The 21,633-nt window shown below is 33.7% G+C and overlaps 1 protein-coding gene across 1 annotated transcript in view; it reads left to right on the forward strand.

Annotated features, from left to right (window-relative positions):
• LOC107687211 (formin-like) overlaps positions 1-21,633 on the forward strand; it is a 96,361-nt gene that overhangs the window by 60,346 nt on the left and 14,382 nt on the right. The window contains 3 exon segments of the mRNA XM_016484447.1: positions 616-675; positions 1,293-1,413; positions 17,286-17,378. Coding sequence (XP_016339933.1) covers positions 616-675; positions 1,293-1,413; positions 17,286-17,378 — 274 coding nt within the window.

Below are 21,633 nucleotides of genomic sequence, written 5' to 3' on the forward strand. Positions count from 1 at the left end.
TAATTAATCATTAGCTAATGATTTGCAAAGGTATCATTATATTATGACTTTACTTTACTTAATAGTTCTGTTACTTTACTACAGAACTATTAACTAATTGTTAAGTAATATGTCATTGTGGTTATGGATTTAGAATTAGTAGTTAGTCATGTGCCTCCACAAGTAAAGTCATAACATAATGATATCTTTGCAAATCATTAGCTAATGATTAATTATCTGGAAGTTGAAATGCATGGCTTCGACACATTGTGGTAATTAACACATGAATTTACACTATTACTTAATGTAATTTATAAAATAAATTCACTGTAAACCACGGCTTCACGGGAATTATTGCTTTATGTTATTAGGGAATTAATACATTATGACACATTTAACTGATAACAATTTATTGATTACGTAATCTATGAATCATACAGAATGTTAATTTGTTGCTGATGCAGTAATTATTAATAAATGGTTTAGTTCTTCATGAGTTATACTATATTAACACATGATGATCTGTGCATTAGTTAAGCATTGAATTAATGCATATTAGTACCACCGTATTGTAAAGTGTTACCAAAATAACACTCATAACACTCAACATCTGCTAATGACCTTCTTTCCCATCAGGACAATCGTATGAGTCTGGTGGATTATGTGGTGTCGTACTACCTGCGAAACATGGACGAGGTACAGCTTTTATTTTATTCTTTTTATTTTTTTCACTAAAATTATTTTTTTTTCTTTTATTGTATTTCACTGCATTCAAGATTGCTTTAACGACCCCACTAGCGAATATTTGTTCTTGTTTTAAGCAAAAACCCACTTCATTTTGATCAGTTTCTCATAAAACCAGACTTCATATCTCTTCATATCGTCATTTTGCATCTTAAGTGAATGTGTCTTCATTTAACAATGTGTAGATATTTGTATTGACAAAACGACAAAAATACAGAGTTACAAGCAGAGTCTTTCTTGACAGATTAGCTATGTTTCCATCCAAAGTCACGAATTAAACTTATGCACTAAATTGGAATATCGCATAAAACAATTTGCGATAAAGCACCGTTGATGCGCATTAAGGAATTTATTCAGTAAAAGTGTTTCCATCGTAGTTTATGTGCATGTTTTCTTATCGGATAAGAAATTTATCCTACTTAGTTAAGCGCGCAAGTTTTTTATGCGCATTTTTAGAATTTATGCGCATCTTGGCGTTTCCATCCAGCATCTTTTTATGCGATATCCTAATATGCACATAACAATAGGTGGATGGAAACAGAGCTATTGTGTTGTTGTTGTCGTTTCAGAACGCAGGAACAGAGAAGAGCGTTTTCCCGCTGCCCGAACCTCAGGATCTCTTCCACGCTGCTCAGGTCAAGTTTGAAGATCTCGCAAAAGACCTTCGCAAGTTAAAGAAGGAGCTGACAGGTATGAGTCTCGCCCGTTTGTCTGTGGTGTTGTGCTTATTTAATGCTGAAGATGGACAGAAAGACAGCATCTCACATTGGAAAAGTATAGCAGGCGTCCTTTTACACTGTGACCATAAAATGAGAAAGATGGTAATAGCGACCTTCGTCCCAGTGAATCTTTTGAATCTGTTTAGTAAACTGATTCACGGATTGGTTCAGTGACTCTTCTTGGGTTACTTTGTCAATATGTGGTGCGAAGTGAGTCACTGAATCATTCATTCAAACAATTAATTGAAAAAATACAGAGCCAACTGGAACAAGAGCTTCATTCCAGTTACTCTTTTGAATATATTCACTAAACAGAGTTGTTCAGATTGATTCATGGATTGATTCAGTGACTCTTCTTGGGTTACTTTGTCAATATGTGGTGCAAAATGAGTCACTGTATCATTCGTTCAAATGATTCATTAAAAAAATACAGAGTCAACTGGAACAAGAGCTTTATTCCAGTGACTCTTTTGAATCTATTCACTAAAGATTGTTCAGATTGATTCATGGACTGGTTCAGTGACTCTTCTTGGGTTACTTTGTCAGTATGCGGCGCAAAATGAGTCACTGAATCATTTGTTAAAATTATTCATTAAAAAAATACAGAATCAACTGGAACAAGAGCTTCATTCCAGTGACTCTTTTGAATCTATTCACTAAACAGAGTTGTTCAGATTGATTCACGGATTGGTTCAGTGACTCTTCTTGGGTTACTTTGTCAATATGTGGCGCGAAGTGAGTCACTGAATCATTCATTCAAACGATTCATTAAAAAAATACAGTTTTGACCTGAGTTTCACCCAGAAGAGATGCATAACAATTCCAAAAAAATGTTTAGTTTTTCAGTTTAGTTTTTAGTAAGGAAATGAAACTTTGCAAATGCTTTAAGACCGTCAAAACACTTTTTTTTCCAGATTTTTTACAATTGCTGTTTAAAAAATACAATTACTGTTTAGTGTTCGGGTCATTTTTGAACCCGGGTGTGTATGGAGCACCATTCGGTGTCAAAAAGAGTTTTTTTAAATTATCTTTTAAGTTATATTAGTGTAAAAACATTTCATACAATGATATATTAAAAAAAAAAAATTCTCATCAATATTGAAATATAAATATATATAATTTATATATACATTTTTATCACATTCACTCATTAATGAAAAGTTGCTGATCAGATACAATACGTTTAATTGAAAAATATTTATAAAGTAACGATTATTTTGGTCCAAACGGACTGGGAATGTGAATATAGTCGGCTGATTTTGAATGCGTTATGAGGGTAAAGCATCATAAATGTTTCCCGCACAAAGCAAAACAATAGAAATGAGCGAACTGATCATGTTCATCACTCCATCTGTCAAGTAACATGCAGTTAAAAGCAATTTCTTTTCATTTTACACTGGAAAAAGCGTTTTTACCGTAGCCTGTGCTCCAGGCCACCGCAGGGGTCAAAGGTCGCGCCCCCTCCCCAAGCCCCCGGTGTCTGCAATTATTTAAATCAGCCAATAATATGGCATATGAAAGCAATTAGATATGCTCTCTCCTCATTCCCCTCCATTTGAGAATCGCTGTTAAAAACCCCGATCCTCAGTGACCCGAGGGAAAATACAAAACCACTGCTGCCCCTCCTCGAGCTGTCTGTCACTCATTTATTAGCACGCAAACGCAAGACAATAAATGCAGAATAAGGGCCTCGCATTTGATCCACACCACAACAAAAAAGCCTCAAACGCGAGTCCTCGGGCGCTGGCACCAGATCGCACCTACGACGGCAGCAGACAGGGATAAATATTTATGCCGTGCCATCATAAAGAGCTGCAAGTGTTCCTAATTATTCCTGCAGTCATTTCTGTTTAAAGCGAGAGTACAGAGTTTCTGGATGAATCATTAATAGCTCAGATCAGGTATTGTAGGGTCATATGATTTCCATGATGCAGAAAATTCTGACCAGAAACTTGAAGGTCTTCACTACAACGTCATGACAGAAATACATTATTATTGTACAGTAGAATTTACTACTCAATAATAATAATAATAATAATAATACAGTTTGGTAAAATAGTTAAAAAAAAAAAATATATATATATAGTTTTTATTTTTTATTTTATAATTTTTTTATTTTTTTTAAATATATCGATTTTTCATCCTTTTTTTTAACACTAAGCCTCTTTTGTGCATTTGAAGGAGTTGTTCAAATTTCATTTGATTACATTGACATTAGGATTAGTTAAATTGTTAGTTACATACATTCGATTAACACCATTTTTGGTAATAAATTTGTATTAAATCAAAACACAGAATTCAGAAAAATTAAAACAACATTTCTGGAAAAAAATAAAAGACATTTCATAGGGCAGTATATTTTTTTTAATTTTAATAAATTATTAAATTGTTCTTGAATTGATTAAACATCATTTTTGATTGTTACAATTACATTAAACCATTAAAATTGATTTCAGAAAAATGTATAATGGAAACAGAATTTGGGAAGAGAAAAAAAAATCTGAGGGGAATAAATCTGTAATTCAAGTCATTATAAATCCTTTTTCATGATTACAATTGAATCCAATCATTAAAATTAATTCCAGAAAAATGTAAACATAAAACACAGAATTTGGGGGGAGGGGGGAAACATAAATAAAACATACAATTTTAATAAATTCTCAAATTTTTAAAAGTTTTATGAATTCAGTTTATTGTACATCTTTTTCAATTATTAAAATTGAATTAAACCAATAAAATGGATTCCAGAAAAATTAAAACCGAAAACACAGAATCTGGGAGAAAATTTAGCAGAATTTGGGAAAAAAATTAAAGAGATTTCATAGGGCCGTAATATTGCGATCTCTGGCTTTAAACTTTTAATAAATGATTACATTGTTAAATGTCAATTCAATTGATTATGCATCCTTTTAGATTAATATAATTGAATTCAACTTTAGAAAAATTTAAATGAAAAAAAAATAATTTGGGAAAGAATAAAACAGAATATGAGAAAACTAAATCAAGTTCATAGGGCCCTAATATTGAGATCTCTGACTTTAATAGCAATTTGAGACATAATTTAAATTTATTTAAATTCTAGAGGAGACACATTTGAGTCTATTTTTTCTTGGAAGTATCTTTTTGGAATCAGCAACAGTTTCAAATTGCTCTTCATTTAAATCCAGACACTGCAGTGTAGGAGAAATAACTGATATCAGAGACAGTGGGTGACGTCTCGTGTGTGTTTGCTGATTTCACACCCGCGGTGTGTGACACGGAGGGGTCGCGACACGGGGTCAGTCTCAGGGGCCGCTTACACGTCTGAACTCTGCCCTCCGCGCCGCTCCCTTCAACTTTTACCAGAAATCTGATCTCCATTCCAGCTCCTTTGCTCTCGTCAGGGTTAGAAGGGTTTCATACCTCGATGCTGCTGATGGAGTTACTTCTGTGTTCTTAAAGTCACCTCACTGTCTCTTCTGCTCAACAAGGCTGCATTTATTTGAGTAAATATACAGTAAAAATGCTGAAATATTATTACGATTTAGAAGAACTGCTTTCTGTGTGAATTTCTGTTAAACTGTAATTTATTCCTGTGATCAAAGCTGAATTTTCAGCATCATTGCTCCAGTCTTCAGTGTCACATGATCTTCAGAAATCATTCTAATATGCAGATTTGCTGCTCAAGAAACATTTCTGATTATTATCAATGTTGAAAACAGTTGTGCTGCACAATATTTTTGTGGAAACCGTGATGCATTTTATTTTTCAGGATTCACAGATGAACAGAAAGTTCAGCATTCATTTGAAAATAGATAGAAATCTCTTTACTGTCACTTCAGCATATTAATCAGCATATTAGAATGATTTCTGAAGATCATGTGACACTGAAGACTGGAGAAATGATGCTGAAAATACAGCTTTGATCACAGAAATAAATTACATTGCACAATATATTCACGCAGAAAACAGCTATTTTAAATTCTAATAATATTTCAAAATTTTTACTGTATTTTTTAATCAAATAAATGCAGCCTTGAGCGGAAGAAACTTCTATCAAAAACATTAAAAATTCATAATTATTCCAAACTTTTGACCGGTAGTGTATATCATAATTAATTCAGATAAATGCATCGATCAGATGAATCTTAGCTTGAATTCTAGCATTAAATACAATATTTTCTCTTTTCTGTATAGAGCGGACACACTCGAGTTAAAGAAACGTCTAAAAGCTGAAGTAAGGTTAATAGCGGAGACAAACTAAAGCATTAATCAGAACCCGTATGTTCTGTCTGCTGTCTCGGGTCAGACGCTGCTCTTTTGATTAAGCCGCTGGTGGGGCGTGTAATTTCCCGGGGAAGCGCGACCACAATCCCGAAAACAAAACCCCACTAACCTCTTCATGCACGGAGAACACGGGAATATCCAGCCAACTTTGGGCAAAATAATGAAAACACAAAAGAGACCAAAAAAACTTCAGAGACGGAAAGCACAGCTGTTTGTCTTACATTTTAATGACAAAGAGACAAACATCATCGCATGAGTAATGGTTATCAAAGGATAACAGCTCTGGACTGGCCGTTATTGAGCGTTTCCAGATGAAGCGCTCGCAGACTGAAGGATCTGTATGTGTTTGAGTCTCGTTTACTCACATGTCGGAGTTCTAAACGACGCTGTGACAGTCTGTGAATGTCTGAAACTCCTACTTTAGCCCTGTTCGCACGGGATTAGTATTATCTGGGGACCTTGTGTGATTTTGAAATTAGCCCCCCACATCTGAATTTTTCGTGTGGTGCATTCGCACGGGATAAGCGAAGCCTGTGATTTTACTCGAATTTACTGACTTGTCTCCCGGATACCCGGATGTCAAGGCTTTGAGAGTCCCGTTCTATGGTCCAGATGGATTTAAAAAAAAGAAACTAATGTAGTTTCGTGCGCTGTGTCATTTACATTTCACCAGGTTAAAATAATATCTCAAGCTTTATGCTTGATTTATTTGTAACACATTAACCTCAAAACCTTTTCAGCTTTCTCTTTCTGCAAATTGTATGGTGTAGCGATATAACAGCACCCAAAATACTATCAAACACTCCAACGCAGCTCCATTCTTCGCGAAAGATGGATAAAAAGGCGCACAGCAAACAAAAACCTCAGCCCTATTCGCACGGGATTAGTATTATCTGGGGACCTTGTGTGATTTTGAAATTAGCCCCCCACATCTGAATTTTTCGTGTGGTGCATTCGCACGGGATAAGCGAAGCCTGTGATTTTACTCGAATTTACTGACTTGTCTCCCGGATACCCGGATGTCAAGGCTTTGAGAGTCCCGTTCTATGGTCCAGATGGATTAAAAAAAAGAAACTAATATAGTTTCGTGCGCTGTGTCATTTACATTTCACCAGGTTAAAATAATATCTCAAGCTTTATGCTTGATTTATTTGTAACACATTAACCTCAAAACCTTTTCAGCTTTCTCTTTCTGCAAATTGTATGGTGTAGCGATATGATGACAGCACCCAAAATACTATCAAACACTCCAACGCAGCTCCATTCTTCGCAAAAGATGGATAAAAAGGCGCACAGCAAACAAAAACCTCGAAAAATGATATGCGACCCGCCAAATGCTGGCCGAATCACAGAGATGCCGATTCGCACGGGACTAATATTATCACAGGACCTCGGTGTTCGGCGAAATATGGTAGGTCATTTGCGGGGGAATTTTTACTTTACAAATTACAGACATGGCCGATTCGCACGGGATTAAGATCACAGACAACCTCCACAATTATTACAAATGCCTGGAGGTCACCAGGTAATACTAATCCCGTGCGAATAGGGCTTTTGAGTCATAACCAACCGTCGGCGTTCTAGAAGCTCTAGCGCATTTTTTTTTTACAGTCCAAATGTACAGTTTTTAATGTATTAGGAACATTAGAGGAACATTCCATCCGATCATTTTCAAAAACATCATGAAAAAAAAAAAACGTTAAATCTGAATGTTCTCTTAACATTTAAAACAGCTGTTTGTTATAATTAAAGAATGTTTCTTCTTGGTCATGTGAATGTTAGACGAACGTTCCATTTCATCATTTTGAAAATTTTACGAGAAAGTTACATTTGAATATTATCTCAAATGTTTAGAACACCCATTTTTTGGTTCTTGGTTACGCGAACGTTAAAAGAACATTCCGTTTTGTAATTTTTAAAACGTTATGAGAATGTTACATTTCAATGTTCTCTCAACATTTAAAACAACCATTTTTTGTGTTTAAAGAACGTTATTTCTTGGTTATGTCAACGTTAGAATAAAATTCCATTCTAACATTTTGAAAACATTATGAAAATGTTAAATTTGAATGTTCTCTCAACATTTAAACACCTTTTTTTATGTTTAAAGAATGTTGTTTCTTGGTTATGCAAACGTTAGAGGAACATTCCATTCTATCATTTTGAAAACATTACGAGAAAGTTACATTTGAATATTATCTCAAATGTTTAGAACACCCATTTTTTTGTATCTGAGGAATGTTGGTTCTTGGTTACGCGAATGTTAAAGGAACATTCCTTTTTGTAGTTTTTAAAACTTTAATAAATATGTAACATTTGAATGTTCTCTCAACATTAAAACATCAGTTTTTTATGTTTAAAGAATGTTGTTTCTTGGTTATGCAAACGTTAGAGGAACGTTCCATTCTAACATTTTGAGAACATTACGAGAATGTTACATTTGAATGTTCTCTCTACTTTTAAGACACCTTTTTTTTAATAGTTAAAGAATATTTTTTCTTGGTTATGTCAACATTAGAGAAATGTTCCATTCTATAATTTTGAAACCATTATGAAAACATATCTTTCTGAATGTTTTTTACACTTTCAAAACATTTTGTCTTATCTATGTGAACGTTAGACGAAAATTCCATTTGATCATTTTGAAAACGGTATGAAGATGTTACAATGTTCAATGTTCTCTCAACATTTAAAACACCCATTTTTACATTTAAATAACGTTTTTTTTCTTGGTTATGTGAACGTTAGAGGAACGTTCCAGTCTATTATTTTGAAAACGTTCTGAGGATTTTTTAAGAATAATAAAAAAAACACATTTCCCCCCAAGATTTAGTTCATCGGTTATGTTTAATATTCCACGAATATTGCTCTAAGAACATTTTCTATTAAAATGTATCAAAAACAAACATCATCATTGGAAGTTACATGAATATTATAATCAAATTTCTTTCTGCTAACATTACAAAAACATTGAACAAACATTAACGACACGTTTTGAGAACATTGTGCTAAGAATGTTTCCTCTCAACACTACAAGAACCTATGTCAGATATGAATAATGTTGTACGAACGTCACATAAACATTATTTGAAGAATGTTTTGTCCTAACATTTACATAACCTTTAATAAGAGCGTAAGTGGTGCATCAATGGAGCCCATATGCCACGAGTGGAGACAATAGAGGCATTCCTCGCATCCTCCATTGTTACAAATGATGAAAGAGCGAATTAACCAAAACCATGCTTGTACACGCATACAAACTCCATCTCACAGGGCTTTAGACGTCATGTTTTGGAAAGTCTTTCAGGAGACAAGACGTTTGTCTGGCGAGCCGGCCGGGAGTTATTTATATAGCATGCAGTGGATCATTTCCATCGCAGCAAAGCCGAAGAATTTCAGTAGATAATCCACAATTATATACAACCTCAGAGCTCTGTCAGAGCCGTATAAATCCCCGCTGTTAGCCGCCTGACAGGCCAAGGCCGGCGCCTCGAGATAAATCAGCTCTCGTGGTTTTACAGGTTAGTTGTTTAAAACGATGGAAGACTCAAGACTGCAACTGAAGCTCAATATTCAGTCCTGTTTCAGTCTAGATTCATTGGATGTGTCATGAGTGATGCTGTGATCCCACAGTCGATGCTCTGTTTATTTTCTGTGTTCTTATTATTTATTGATTGTTTTTTATTTTTTAATGCGATAACCTGATGTCTTCATTTGGTTCCCCTTGTCTCTTCTTTAAGTAGCCATTAGTCAATATTTATTATGTATAATAACTTGTTTTCATGAAGCATCAGATGCTGATTGGATGGAGGTGGATTTGAAAGCATTCTTATAAGAAAGAGGTGGAGTTTAAGAGGATTGACATTTTTGTTACTTAAAAACAAAATAAACGTTAACTGACATTAAATATATTATTTCAGTTAGTTCAGTTTAATTTAGCTTGAACTACTAAAATAGCTAAAACTAGACAAGCTATAACTAATAAATAAAAAATTAAAACTATATAGGCATATTAAAATGACAATAAAATTGCTAAAACTTTAATATTAAAGTGTAAACAGAAAATATGAAAATTAAATCTAATTCAAGATATTAACAAAACGAAATTATCAGTCATATAAAACAACACTAATAAATGCAAATCAATAATTTTTTTTTCATTTTAATTTTAAAAACTACAAAAAAACCACTAAAGCTTTAACTAGGGTGAAAACATAAAATATAAAAATTAAATCTAATTGAACATATTAACAAAATAAAATAATTAGTCATATAAAATATCACAGACATACGCAAATTAATTAAAAAAACTATATATATATAATATGCATTTACAAAATAGATTTGATCTATATATGTAATATATATATATATATATATATATATATATCCCAGGGATTTATTGGTGAGGGTTGAGGAATTGTTTAATTTGATTTGTAATGAAAAACCAATAAATAAAATAAATAAAAACTTATTAAAAACAGATTCCATTTAATCTGTAAAATTTGTATTTTTTTTTAAATACGGGTCATTATTATTATTAATTGTGTCCTTGAGTTAAGTAAAGATATGATGTAAAGATAAATCATAGATGAACTTTCAGAGAACAAATCAATTGCGATTTTGTTAAAGTATGAGGTTTATATGAAAACAAAGCTTTATAAAAATCCATATTACAGCAATGATAAACACATGCAGGTATTTACTAGATTCATTAATGCTAAACATATCCATACACACACGTTTGGAGGGCAGAGAACAGAGCTGCTGAGTGATTTCTGTGAGTTTGTGTGAACGCAGTTGTTTGGCAGCACAACAAAGACTCTGTGAAGCACAAACAACACAAACGAACAGCGGGTCAAACTCCATCCACATCTGTGCTGCTTCAGAGACACATGTCGTCACATGACATCTACAGCTCAGCTGATTGGCTCAAAGATGCGAAGCATGCACTGAGACGATGATGATGTCGTTTCAGACAGATATCAAACTCACCGTCATCATAATGAGCTGCATACTCTGAAATCATTAGGAAACTCATAAACGAGTCTCATGTTTGACACCAGGGCAGTCGGTCCGGAAATCAAAAGCATTCTTGCTCTGGTTCCATTGAATTCGCTCCAAAAGCGTCTTTGATGCTCATCTGTTTGAGATGAGATTCACACACCTCTTCCTCATGTTTCTCGTTTAACTCGTTTATGGATGTGCTGGTAACGTGATACGCAGAACTCACCTGCGCTTCATTAATTCACCGCCTTGCTGCTTCACTCAGCAGCCCATCAGTTCCTAATATCATACCATTCATGCAATATGTAGTTAGTATGCGGTGCGTTACGGGAATGTTGTGTATGCTTAAAAACTCTGTGGCTGATATACAATACAATGCACTTGACTTGCCATTTCTAGTGTGATAAATGAACTGCGTGTGACATCAGCTGCTCTATTTGGAGTCAAAGTTGAATTAAAACAAGACACCTTTAATTAAAGGAACAGTTCACCCAAAAATAAAAATGTGCTGCAAATGTGCTCATCCAGTTTTTAAAACTTTAATAAATATGTAACATTTGAATGTTCTCTCAACATTAAAACATCAGTTTTTTATGTTTAAAGAATGTTGTTTCTTGGTTATGCAAACGTTAGAGGAACGTTCCATTCTAACATTTTGAGAACATTACGAGAATGTTACATTTGAATGTTCTCTCTACTTTTAAGACACCTTTTTTTTAATAGTTAAAGAATATTTTTTCTTGGTTATGTCAACATTAGAGAAATGTTCCATTCTATAATTTTGAAACCATTATGAAAACATATCTTTCTGAATGTTTTTTACACTTTCAAAACATTTTGTCTTATCTATGTGAACGTTAGACGAAAATTCCATTTGATCATTTTGAAAACGGTATGAAGATGTTACAATGTTCAATGTTCTCTCAACATTTAAAACAACCATTTTTTGTGTTTAAAGAACGTTATTTCTTGGTTATGTCAACGTTAGAATAAAATTCCATTCTAACATTTTGAAAACATTATGAAAATGTTAAATTTGAATGTTCTCTCAACATTTAAACACCTTTTTTTATGTTTAAAGAATGTTGTTTCTTGGTTATGCAAACGTTAGAGGAACATTCCATTCTATCATTTTGAAAACATTACGAGAAAGTTACATTTGAATATTATCTCAAATGTTTAGAACACCCATTTTTTTGTATCTGAGGAATGTTGGTTCTTGGTTACGCGAATGTTAAAGGAACATTCCTTTTTGTAGTTTTTAAAACTTTAATAAATATGTAACATTTGAATGTTCTCTCAACATTAAAACATCAGTTTTTTATGTTTAAAGAATGTTGTTTCTTGGTTATGCAAACGTTAGAGGAACGTTCCATTCTAACATTTTGAGAACATTACGAGAATGTTACATTTGAATGTTCTCTCTACTTTTAAGACACCTTTTTTTTAATAGTTAAAGAATATTTTTTCTTGGTTATGTCAACATTAGAGAAATGTTCCATTCTATAATTTTGAAACCATTATGAAAACATATCTTTCTGAATGTTTTTTACACTTTCAAAACATTTTGTCTTATCTATGTGAACGTTAGACGAAAATTCCATTTGATCATTTTGAAAACGGTATGAAGATGTTACAATGTTCAATGTTCTCTCAACATTTAAAACAACCATTTTTTGTGTTTAAAGAACGTTATTTCTTGGTTATGTCAACGTTAGAATAAAATTCCATTCTAACATTTTGAAAACATTATGAAAATGTTAAATTTGAATGTTCTCTCAACATTTAAACACCTTTTTTTATGTTTAAAGAATGTTGTTTCTTGGTTATGCAAACGTTAGAGGAACATTCCATTCTATCATTTTGAAAACATTACGAGAAAGTTACATTTGAATATTATCTCAAATGTTTAGAACACCCATTTTTTTGTATCTGAGGAATGTTGGTTCTTGGTTACGCGAATGTTAAAGGAACATTCCTTTTTGTAGTTTTTAAAACTTTAATAAATATGTAACATTTGAATGTTCTCTCAACATTAAAACATCAGTTTTTTATGTTTAAAGAATGTTGTTTCTTGGTTATGCAAACGTTAGAGGAACGTTCCATTCTAACATTTTGAGAACATTACGAGAATGTTACATTTGAATGTTCTCTCTACTTTTAAGACACCTTTTTTTTAATAGTTAAAGAATATTTTTTCTTGGTTATGTCAACATTAGAGAAATGTTCCATTCTATAATTTTGAAACCATTATGAAAACATATCTTTCTGAATGTTTTTTACACTTTCAAAACATTTTGTCTTATCTATGTGAACGTTAGACGAAAATTCCATTTGATCATTTTGAAAACGGTATGAAGATGTTACAATGTTCAATGTTCTCTCAACATTTAAAACAACCATTTTTTGTGTTTAAAGAACGTTATTTCTTGGTTATGTCAACGTTAGAATAAAATTCCATTCTAACATTTTGAAAACATTATGAAAATGTTAAATTTGAATGTTCTCTCAACATTTAAACACCTTTTTTTATGTTTAAAGAATGTTGTTTCTTGGTTATGCAAACGTTAGAGGAACATTCCATTCTATCATTTTGAAAACATTACGAGAAAGTTACATTTGAATATTATCTCAAATGTTTAGAACACCCATTTTTTTGTATCTGAGGAATGTTGGTTCTTGGTTACGCGAATGTTAAAGGAACATTCCTTTTTGTAGTTTTTAAAACTTTAATAAATATGTAACATTTGAATGTTCTCTCAACATTAAAACATCAGTTTTTTATGTTTAAAGAATGTTGTTTCTTGGTTATGCAAACGTTAGAGGAACGTTCCATTCTAACATTTTGAGAACATTACGAGAATGTTACATTTGAATGTTCTCTCTACTTTTAAGACACCTTTTTTTTAATAGTTAAAGAATATTTTTTCTTGGTTATGTCAACATTAGAGAAATGTTCCATTCTATAATTTTGAAACCATTATGAAAACATATCTTTCTGAATGTTTTTTACACTTTCAAAACATTTTGTCTTATCTATGTGAACGTTAGACGAAAATTCCATTTGATCATTTTGAAAACGGTATGAAGATGTTACAATGTTCAATGTTCTCTCAACATTTAAAACACCCATTTTTACATTTAAATAACGTTTTTTTTCTTGGTTATGTGAACGTTAGAGGAACGTTCCAGTCTATTATTTTGAAAACGTTCTGAGGATTTTTTAAGAATAATAAAAAAAACACATTTCCCCCCAAGATTTAGTTCATCGGTTATGTTTAATATTCCACGAATATTGCTCTAAGAACATTTTCTATTAAAATGTATCAAAAACAAACATCATCATTGGAAGTTACATGAATATTATAATCAAATTTCTTTCTGCTAACATTACAAAAACATTGAACAAACATTAACGACACGTTTTGAGAACATTGTGCTAAGAATGTTTCCTCTCAACACTACAAGAACCTATGTCAGATATGAATAATGTTGTACGAACGTCACATAAACATTATTTGAAGAATGTTTTGTCCTAACATTTACATAACCTTTAATAAGAGCGTAAGTGGTGCATCAATGGAGCCCATATGCCACGAGTGGAGACAATAGAGGCATTCCTCGCATCCTCCATTGTTACAAATGATGAAAGAGCGAATTAACCAAAACCATGCTTGTACACGCATACAAACTCCATCTCACAGGGCTTTAGACGTCATGTTTTGGAAAGTCTTTCAGGAGACAAGACGTTTGTCTGGCGAGCCGGCCGGGAGTTATTTATATAGCATGCAGTGGATCATTTCCATCGCAGCAAAGCCGAAGAATTTCAGTAGATAATCCACAATTATATACAACCTCAGAGCTCTGTCAGAGCCGTATAAATCCCCGCTGTTAGCCGCCTGACAGGCCAAGGCCGGCGCCTCGAGATAAATCAGCTCTCGTGGTTTTACAGGTTAGTTGTTTAAAACGATGGAAGACTCAAGACTGCAACTGAAGCTCAATATTCAGTCCTGTTTCAGTCTAGATTCATTGGATGTGTCATGAGTGATGCTGTGATCCCACAGTCGATGCTCTGTTTATTTTCTGTGTTCTTATTATTTATTGATTGTTTTTTATTTTTTAATGCGATAACCTGATGTCTTCATTTGGTTCCCCTTGTCTCTTCTTTAAGTAGCCATTAGTCAATATTTATTATGTATAATAACTTGTTTTCATGAAGCATCAGATGCTGATTGGATGGAGGTGGATTTGAAAGCATTCTTATAAGAAAGAGGTGGAGTTTAAGAGGATTGACATTTTTGTTACTTAAAAACAAAATAAACGTTAACTGACATTAAATATATTATTTCAGTTAGTTCAGTTTAATTTAGCTTGAACTACTAAAATAGCTAAAACTAGACAAGCTATAACTAATAAATAAAAAATTAAAACTATATAGGCATATTAAAATGACAATAAAATTGCTAAAACTTTAATATTAAAGTGTAAACAGAAAATATGAAAATTAAATCTAATTCAAGATATTAACAAAATGAAATTATCAGTCATATAAAACAACACTAATAAATGCAAATCAATAATTTTTTTTTCATTTTAATTTTAAAAACTACAAAAAAACCACTAAAGCTTTAACTAGGGTGAAAACATAAAATATAAAAATTAAATCTAATTGAACATATTAACAAAATAAAATAATTAGTCATATAAAATATCACAGACATACGCAAATTAATTAAAAAAACTATATATATATAATATGCATTTACAAAATAGATTTGATCTATATATGTAATATATATATATATATATATATATATATATCCCAGGGATTTATTGGTGAGGGTTGAGGAATTGTTTAATTTGATTTGTAATGAAAAACCAATAAATAAAATAAATAAAAACTTATTAAAAACAGATTCCATTTAATCTGTAAAATTTGTATTTTTTTTTAAATACGGGTCATTATTATTATTAATTGTGTCCTTGAGTTAAGTAAAGATATGATGTAAAGATAAATCATAGATGAACTTTCAGAGAACAAATCAATTGCGATTTTGTTAAAGTATGAGGTTTATATGAAAACAAAGCTTTATAAAAATCCATATTACAGCAATGATAAACACATGCAGGTATTTACTAGATTCATTAATGCTAAACATATCCATACACACACGTTTGGAGGGCAGAGAACAGAGCTGCTGAGTGATTTCTGTGAGTTTGTGTGAACGCAGTTGTTTGGCAGCACAACAAAGACTCTGTGAAGCACAAACAACACAAACGAACAGCGGGTCAAACTCCATCCACATCTGTGCTGCTTCAGAGACACATGTCGTCACATGACATCTACAGCTCAGCTGATTGGCTCAAAGATGCGAAGCATGCACTGAGACGATGATGATGTCGTTTCAGACAGATATCAAACTCACCGTCATCATAATGAGCTGCATACTCTGAAATCATTAGGAAACTCATAAACGAGTCTCATGTTTGACACCAGGGCAGTCGGTCCGGAAATCAAAAGCATTCTTGCTCTGGTTCCATTGAATTCGCTCCAAAAGCGTCTTTGATGCTCATCTGTTTGAGATGAGATTCACACACCTCTTCCTCATGTTTCTCGTTTAACTCGTTTATGGATGTGCTGGTAACGTGATACGCAGAACTCACCTGCGCTTCATTAATTCACCGCCTTGCTGCTTCACTCAGCAGCCCATCAGTTCCTAATATCATACCATTCATGCAATATGTAGTTAGTATGCGGTGCGTTACGGGAATGTTGTGTATGCTTAAAAACTCTGTGGCTGATATACAATACAATGCACTTGACTTGCCATTTCTAGTGTGATAAATGAACTGCGTGTGACATCAGCTGCTCTATTTGGAGTCAAAGTTGAATTAAAACAAGACACCTTTAATTAAAGGAACAGTTCACCCAAAAATAAAAATGTGCTGCAAATGTGCTCATCCTCAGGTCACCCGAGATTAGGATGAGTTTGTTTCTTCATCAGATTTGGAGAAATGTAGCATTGCATCAGTGTCTCAGCAATGGATGCTCTGCAGTGAATGGGTGCCGTCAGAATGAGAGTCCAAACAGCTGATAAAAACATCACAATAACCCACAAGTAATCCACAGCACTCCAGTCCATCAGTTAACATCTGGAGAAGACAAAAACTGAAACACATCCAGCATTAAGACGTTTTTAACTCAAATACCATAGAGTCCATAATCCATAATAACACTTCCTCCAGTGAAAAAGTGTTCTGGTCTGAATCAGGAGAGAAATCTGCACAGATCAAGCACCGTTTACAAGCCAAAACAGCCCAAAACTTGACATTTTTTGTCTTCTCCAGATGTTAACTGATGGACTGGAGTGCTGTGGATTATTTGTGATGTTTTTATCAGCTGTTTGGATTCTCATTCTGACGGCACCCATTCACTGCAGAGCATCCACTGCTGAGGCAGTGATAATAACTGGATGGGACTGATATCAGATGTGATGTCTGATGTGTGTATTTGTTTTAGTAGGCCGTATGCAGACGGTATTTCTGATTCTTCATGTGTTTGTCCTGCAGCGTGTGTGAAGGAGGTTGAGCAGGTGTGTGAAAACTCCTCTGAGGAACATCTACAGCCCTTCAAGGACAAGATGGAGACCTTCGTCAGCACCGGTGAGTCTCAAAAACATCCCCTTCACCTGTTACAGAAATACAGCATCTGACTGGGTTCCTCATCAAGCAGGACTAGACCTGGGTGAACTGGTTTTCTGGTCATCTGCATCATCAGTAGGAGAAATCAATCAACTGATCAATGTAGGGATGTCAACGATTCAGCGATGATCGATTGTTGATAAGAGATGCAATCGATTAAAGCCATCGATGGTTGAAGCGCAAAACACGTGCGAGCGGCTGTGATTCATTCATTCATGTCATTCATTCACAATGTACAAATTAAGCTTTTAATGTGATTTAAACTTTAAAAGTACATTAAAATAGAAACAACACAAAGTTCTTCAACATGGAAAGCAATAGAAATTATATAACCCCAGATAATTGTTTCATATCGTGCGCTTTGCAGGGCTGCGGGACACAGGACAGATATTCATTCCTACAACTTGTTAATTTGTTCCTACGACTTACTAATTTGTGGCCACTGTCCATGTTTCGTTAATTTTGTTCCTTAAATAACCCATGATTTAACTAAAATGAAGGAACGAATTAATAAATCGAACAAATTCTTAATTCATGGCCATAAAATCTTTAATTTCCCTTCCGCATGTTTACCACAGTAAGAGATGCAAAAACAGTGATTAAAAGTGAATGACAATAAAATAAACCTGCGAAATTAGAGGGTTAGACGGTGAGGATTTAGGAAAAGAAACAATGCCTAAATATTATTGAATTTGTGGAAATTCGTGACCAACCGGCAAAACCAGAACAAAGCCGCATAAATGTAGGCTATATGAGCTCAAACGGCATCCAAAAGCATGGTCGTGATGTAACATTTACCAGCTAACCAGTTATTCCTCTAATAAACAAAGCTTTTATGCCACACTTGTGTCATAAGCAGAGCTTACAATTTGTAAATAAATAATTACTGGGTTCAAAACAGCAATTAAAAGGCGCTGTGACCGACACTGACAACACATTTTCCCGGAGCATTCACTGATGTCACTAAACGGTGATGCCACAAGTTTCTGTAGGACCGAACTAGCCCAGAGCACAGGTTTTCAAGCCCTGGGACAAAATGGGATGCTTTAAGGAAAATGTATAGCCTATGTAAGTTCCATAAACCAGTTCACGGAAAGGAAACCGAGAACCGAGATGACAACGCGCATCCTGTTCGTTTGCTTTATTTTACAAAAGCACAAATCTTCTGTTTTTATTGTGAGTGTGCAAAAATAAAAGTAAACACTTTTGCGGATTATATCTTACTCCAAAAATTGAGTTTTTTTTATGTTTCAGCTGTTCGATCGCACCGGCGCCTCGCGCACACAATTCAAATACATCGCAGTCTGTTCATTATCAAAATAAAATACAGTCAACCAAACATATAAAAGGTTACACTGGTCGGTTTAAATAGACCGTAGTATACCGGTCCACTCTGCTGTTATGCCAAGGACGTTTTTGCTCATGTGAAGAGGATGATCTTTTCCGTCTATATGCGAATGTGTGTAAAGTACAAGCCTAGTTTACATTATAAATAATAGTTTAACATTCAAATACATTGCGAATATGGAAACATTTGGATTTGTGCCGAATGAGATACATCTAGCCAAACCCGCGCTCACTCCATCTCTTATGCACGCAAGCACGCACTGTCACGATCTAATGCACTGTAAATGCCGGATTTTTAAAAACAAATAAGCCTACGCAGTGCTGGGGGTAACGCATCACAAGTAACGCAAGTTACGTAATCAGATTACTTTTTTCAAGTAACTAGTAAAGTAATGCATTAAAAACAAAACAAGCAAGCCCTGCCCAGATTTAAAAAGTAACTCGAAAGTAACGTAACACATTACTTTCACTAAAAAGTAACTAAGACTCATATTTTTGGACAAGCTTTTAATTAACAATATGGTTTGGCTGTTACTGAATTTTGTGGTATTTGTACACCTGGTACTTAATTTGTTTTGGTTTTATTTTCTTACTGTAAAGCACTTTGTGACTCCTCCTTGTCTGTGAAAGGTGATATATAAATCAATTTTACTTACTTACTTACTAAGTAATGTAATTAGTTACTTTTTTAGGGAGTAATGCAATATTGTAATGCATTCATTCATTCTCGGTTCACCTTCTGTTTTATAAGAATCTCATGAAAACATCTCCAGCTCATATTTCACTCCAAAATCGAAAGACAGAATTAAGTATATTGTTGTATTTGCCATAAAGAAAATTAAGCCTGTCATTCGGACCATTAGGACTTTTTGTACATTTGCATGACAATTAAGCACATTCATATTACTGTAATGTGTCTGCACTTTTTATTTTTAATGGAAATTCTCACAAGATGCTCATTTCCTGCACATCTGCACTTTGTTGTTTCTGATGAGAGAATCGCCAGAGAGCAGGATTCCTTCAGCGAGCGAGTGAACAAAACAGCGATGACTCATCTGAACGCCTCTGATTGCATTCATAAGCTCAACAGAATCGTGTGTGACTGGTCTTAATGCTGTAAAAAATATAATTTGGCTATTTTTTTGTCTTTTGGAAGTTGCATTCAAAAATCTGAGGGGGTACGTGCTCCTCAGTTTGAATGGGCATGATGCCTCTGAAAGGACAGCATCATAAAAGTTATTGTATAAATCCCTTGTATAAAGACCCAACTGATGAAAAATTTATATTACAAATTTCTATTATTTGGAAAATTGTTTTAATCAAGTTGCATTATTCTATTCTACTCTATTGTACATGTAATATTTATTTATTTACTTTTAATTTTAATCTTATATATATATATATATATATATATATATATATACATCAGGGTTTTGTTACAACTCTACTGCACCTACATGTTTTCAGTCACATTTACAGGTCCCCATTGTTTTTTTTTGTTTTTTTTTAATAAATACTGCACTGATTGTAAAAATGAATATTATTATTGGATTGTTATATAGTTTCATTTTAAATATCCCCTTATATAGCTTAAAAACCCCATGAAATCACTTACCAAGTACAGTTTTCTATGTTGTGTTGACATATTTCCTGTTGAAACAGGAAGTTTGGGTGGGCTATATCAAAAGATCATTCTAGAGAGCATTTCATTGAACAAAAATCTGCAGTGCAACATGAGACATCAGTATTTCTGGTCTGTTGTCCAGGAAGTTCAAGACAGTCAGTCAGGAGTGCACTAGCATGTAGATGATTTCACAGCTAGCAGACATTGCCTCAAAAGTCACACACTTTCACAATGTAGTGTAGCGAAACACATTTTCATAGAATAGCTTGACTTAAACTCGCAGAGCAAAACTGGTAAAAAGCACACCTGTGCTATACATGCATTACATATGCATGCAAATGCATCACACGACTGCACATGCATACGTCAAATCAGCAGATAATGCGCATAAGCATAATTAAATGGAGGAGTTAGTGAAGGTCACACCCAAACAACAAGTTCTTCAATAGATTTCCTAGTTCTCTAGTCTTCTCTCACCTTGACCATATAAGAAGTGAAGCAAGCATTGAGCTATGGCGCTCAGGCAGACGGCACAAGTTCGAGTCTGTGACAAAAGGCCAAGAAGAGATCAACAGCTGGGTTAAAGTAAGCCCGCGCTGGGTTGTTTCGTCAGAGGAGGGGGAGGGGTGTATAGATTTATACAGGGGTGTATACATTTCAATAATTTTACATTCAATCTTCAAATTAATGTACAAACAACATAAAGACAGTATATTTTTAAATATTTGTTTAATGGCATCTTTTTTATGGCTGAAGGCCAGTATCAATTATACCAATACTGATATCTCTATAAAATTGCCCCCCACCCCACAATATTTAACCATTGACTATAGCCATTCAACATTACAATATAATTGAGAGACATCAATTTTAACATTTATTAGACTTAAAAAAAATAACTTCTAAATTAAAAGTGAACTTAAAACAATCTTCACATAAACCCATTATAATAAATATCATATTTACCTGTGCCCTTCAGCAAGTAGGAAATATACATAAATTGAATAAAGTTATCAAACACTAAACTGTAAATTAAATATAGATGAATCCTTAAAGATACAAAAGTTATTGATTTCCTCCTTTTTTCTAGTGTTTCTGCGCTCGTTTGTGGAGTGGAGGAGACCGTGCCTCCAGGACAGTTTTGAAAACCATTTCAGAGACATGTTCTTAAATGTGACTCATATAAAATATAAAATTATTTTGGTAACTTCATGACTTAACTGACCACGCCATTGCATGCACATA

Source organism: Sinocyclocheilus anshuiensis, unplaced genomic scaffold, assembly GCF_001515605.1.
Source record: "Sinocyclocheilus anshuiensis isolate Anshui unplaced genomic scaffold, SAMN03320099.WGS_v1.1 scaffold1569, whole genome shotgun sequence".
NCBI classification, from domain to species: Eukaryota; Metazoa; Chordata; class Actinopteri; order Cypriniformes; family Cyprinidae; genus Sinocyclocheilus; species Sinocyclocheilus anshuiensis.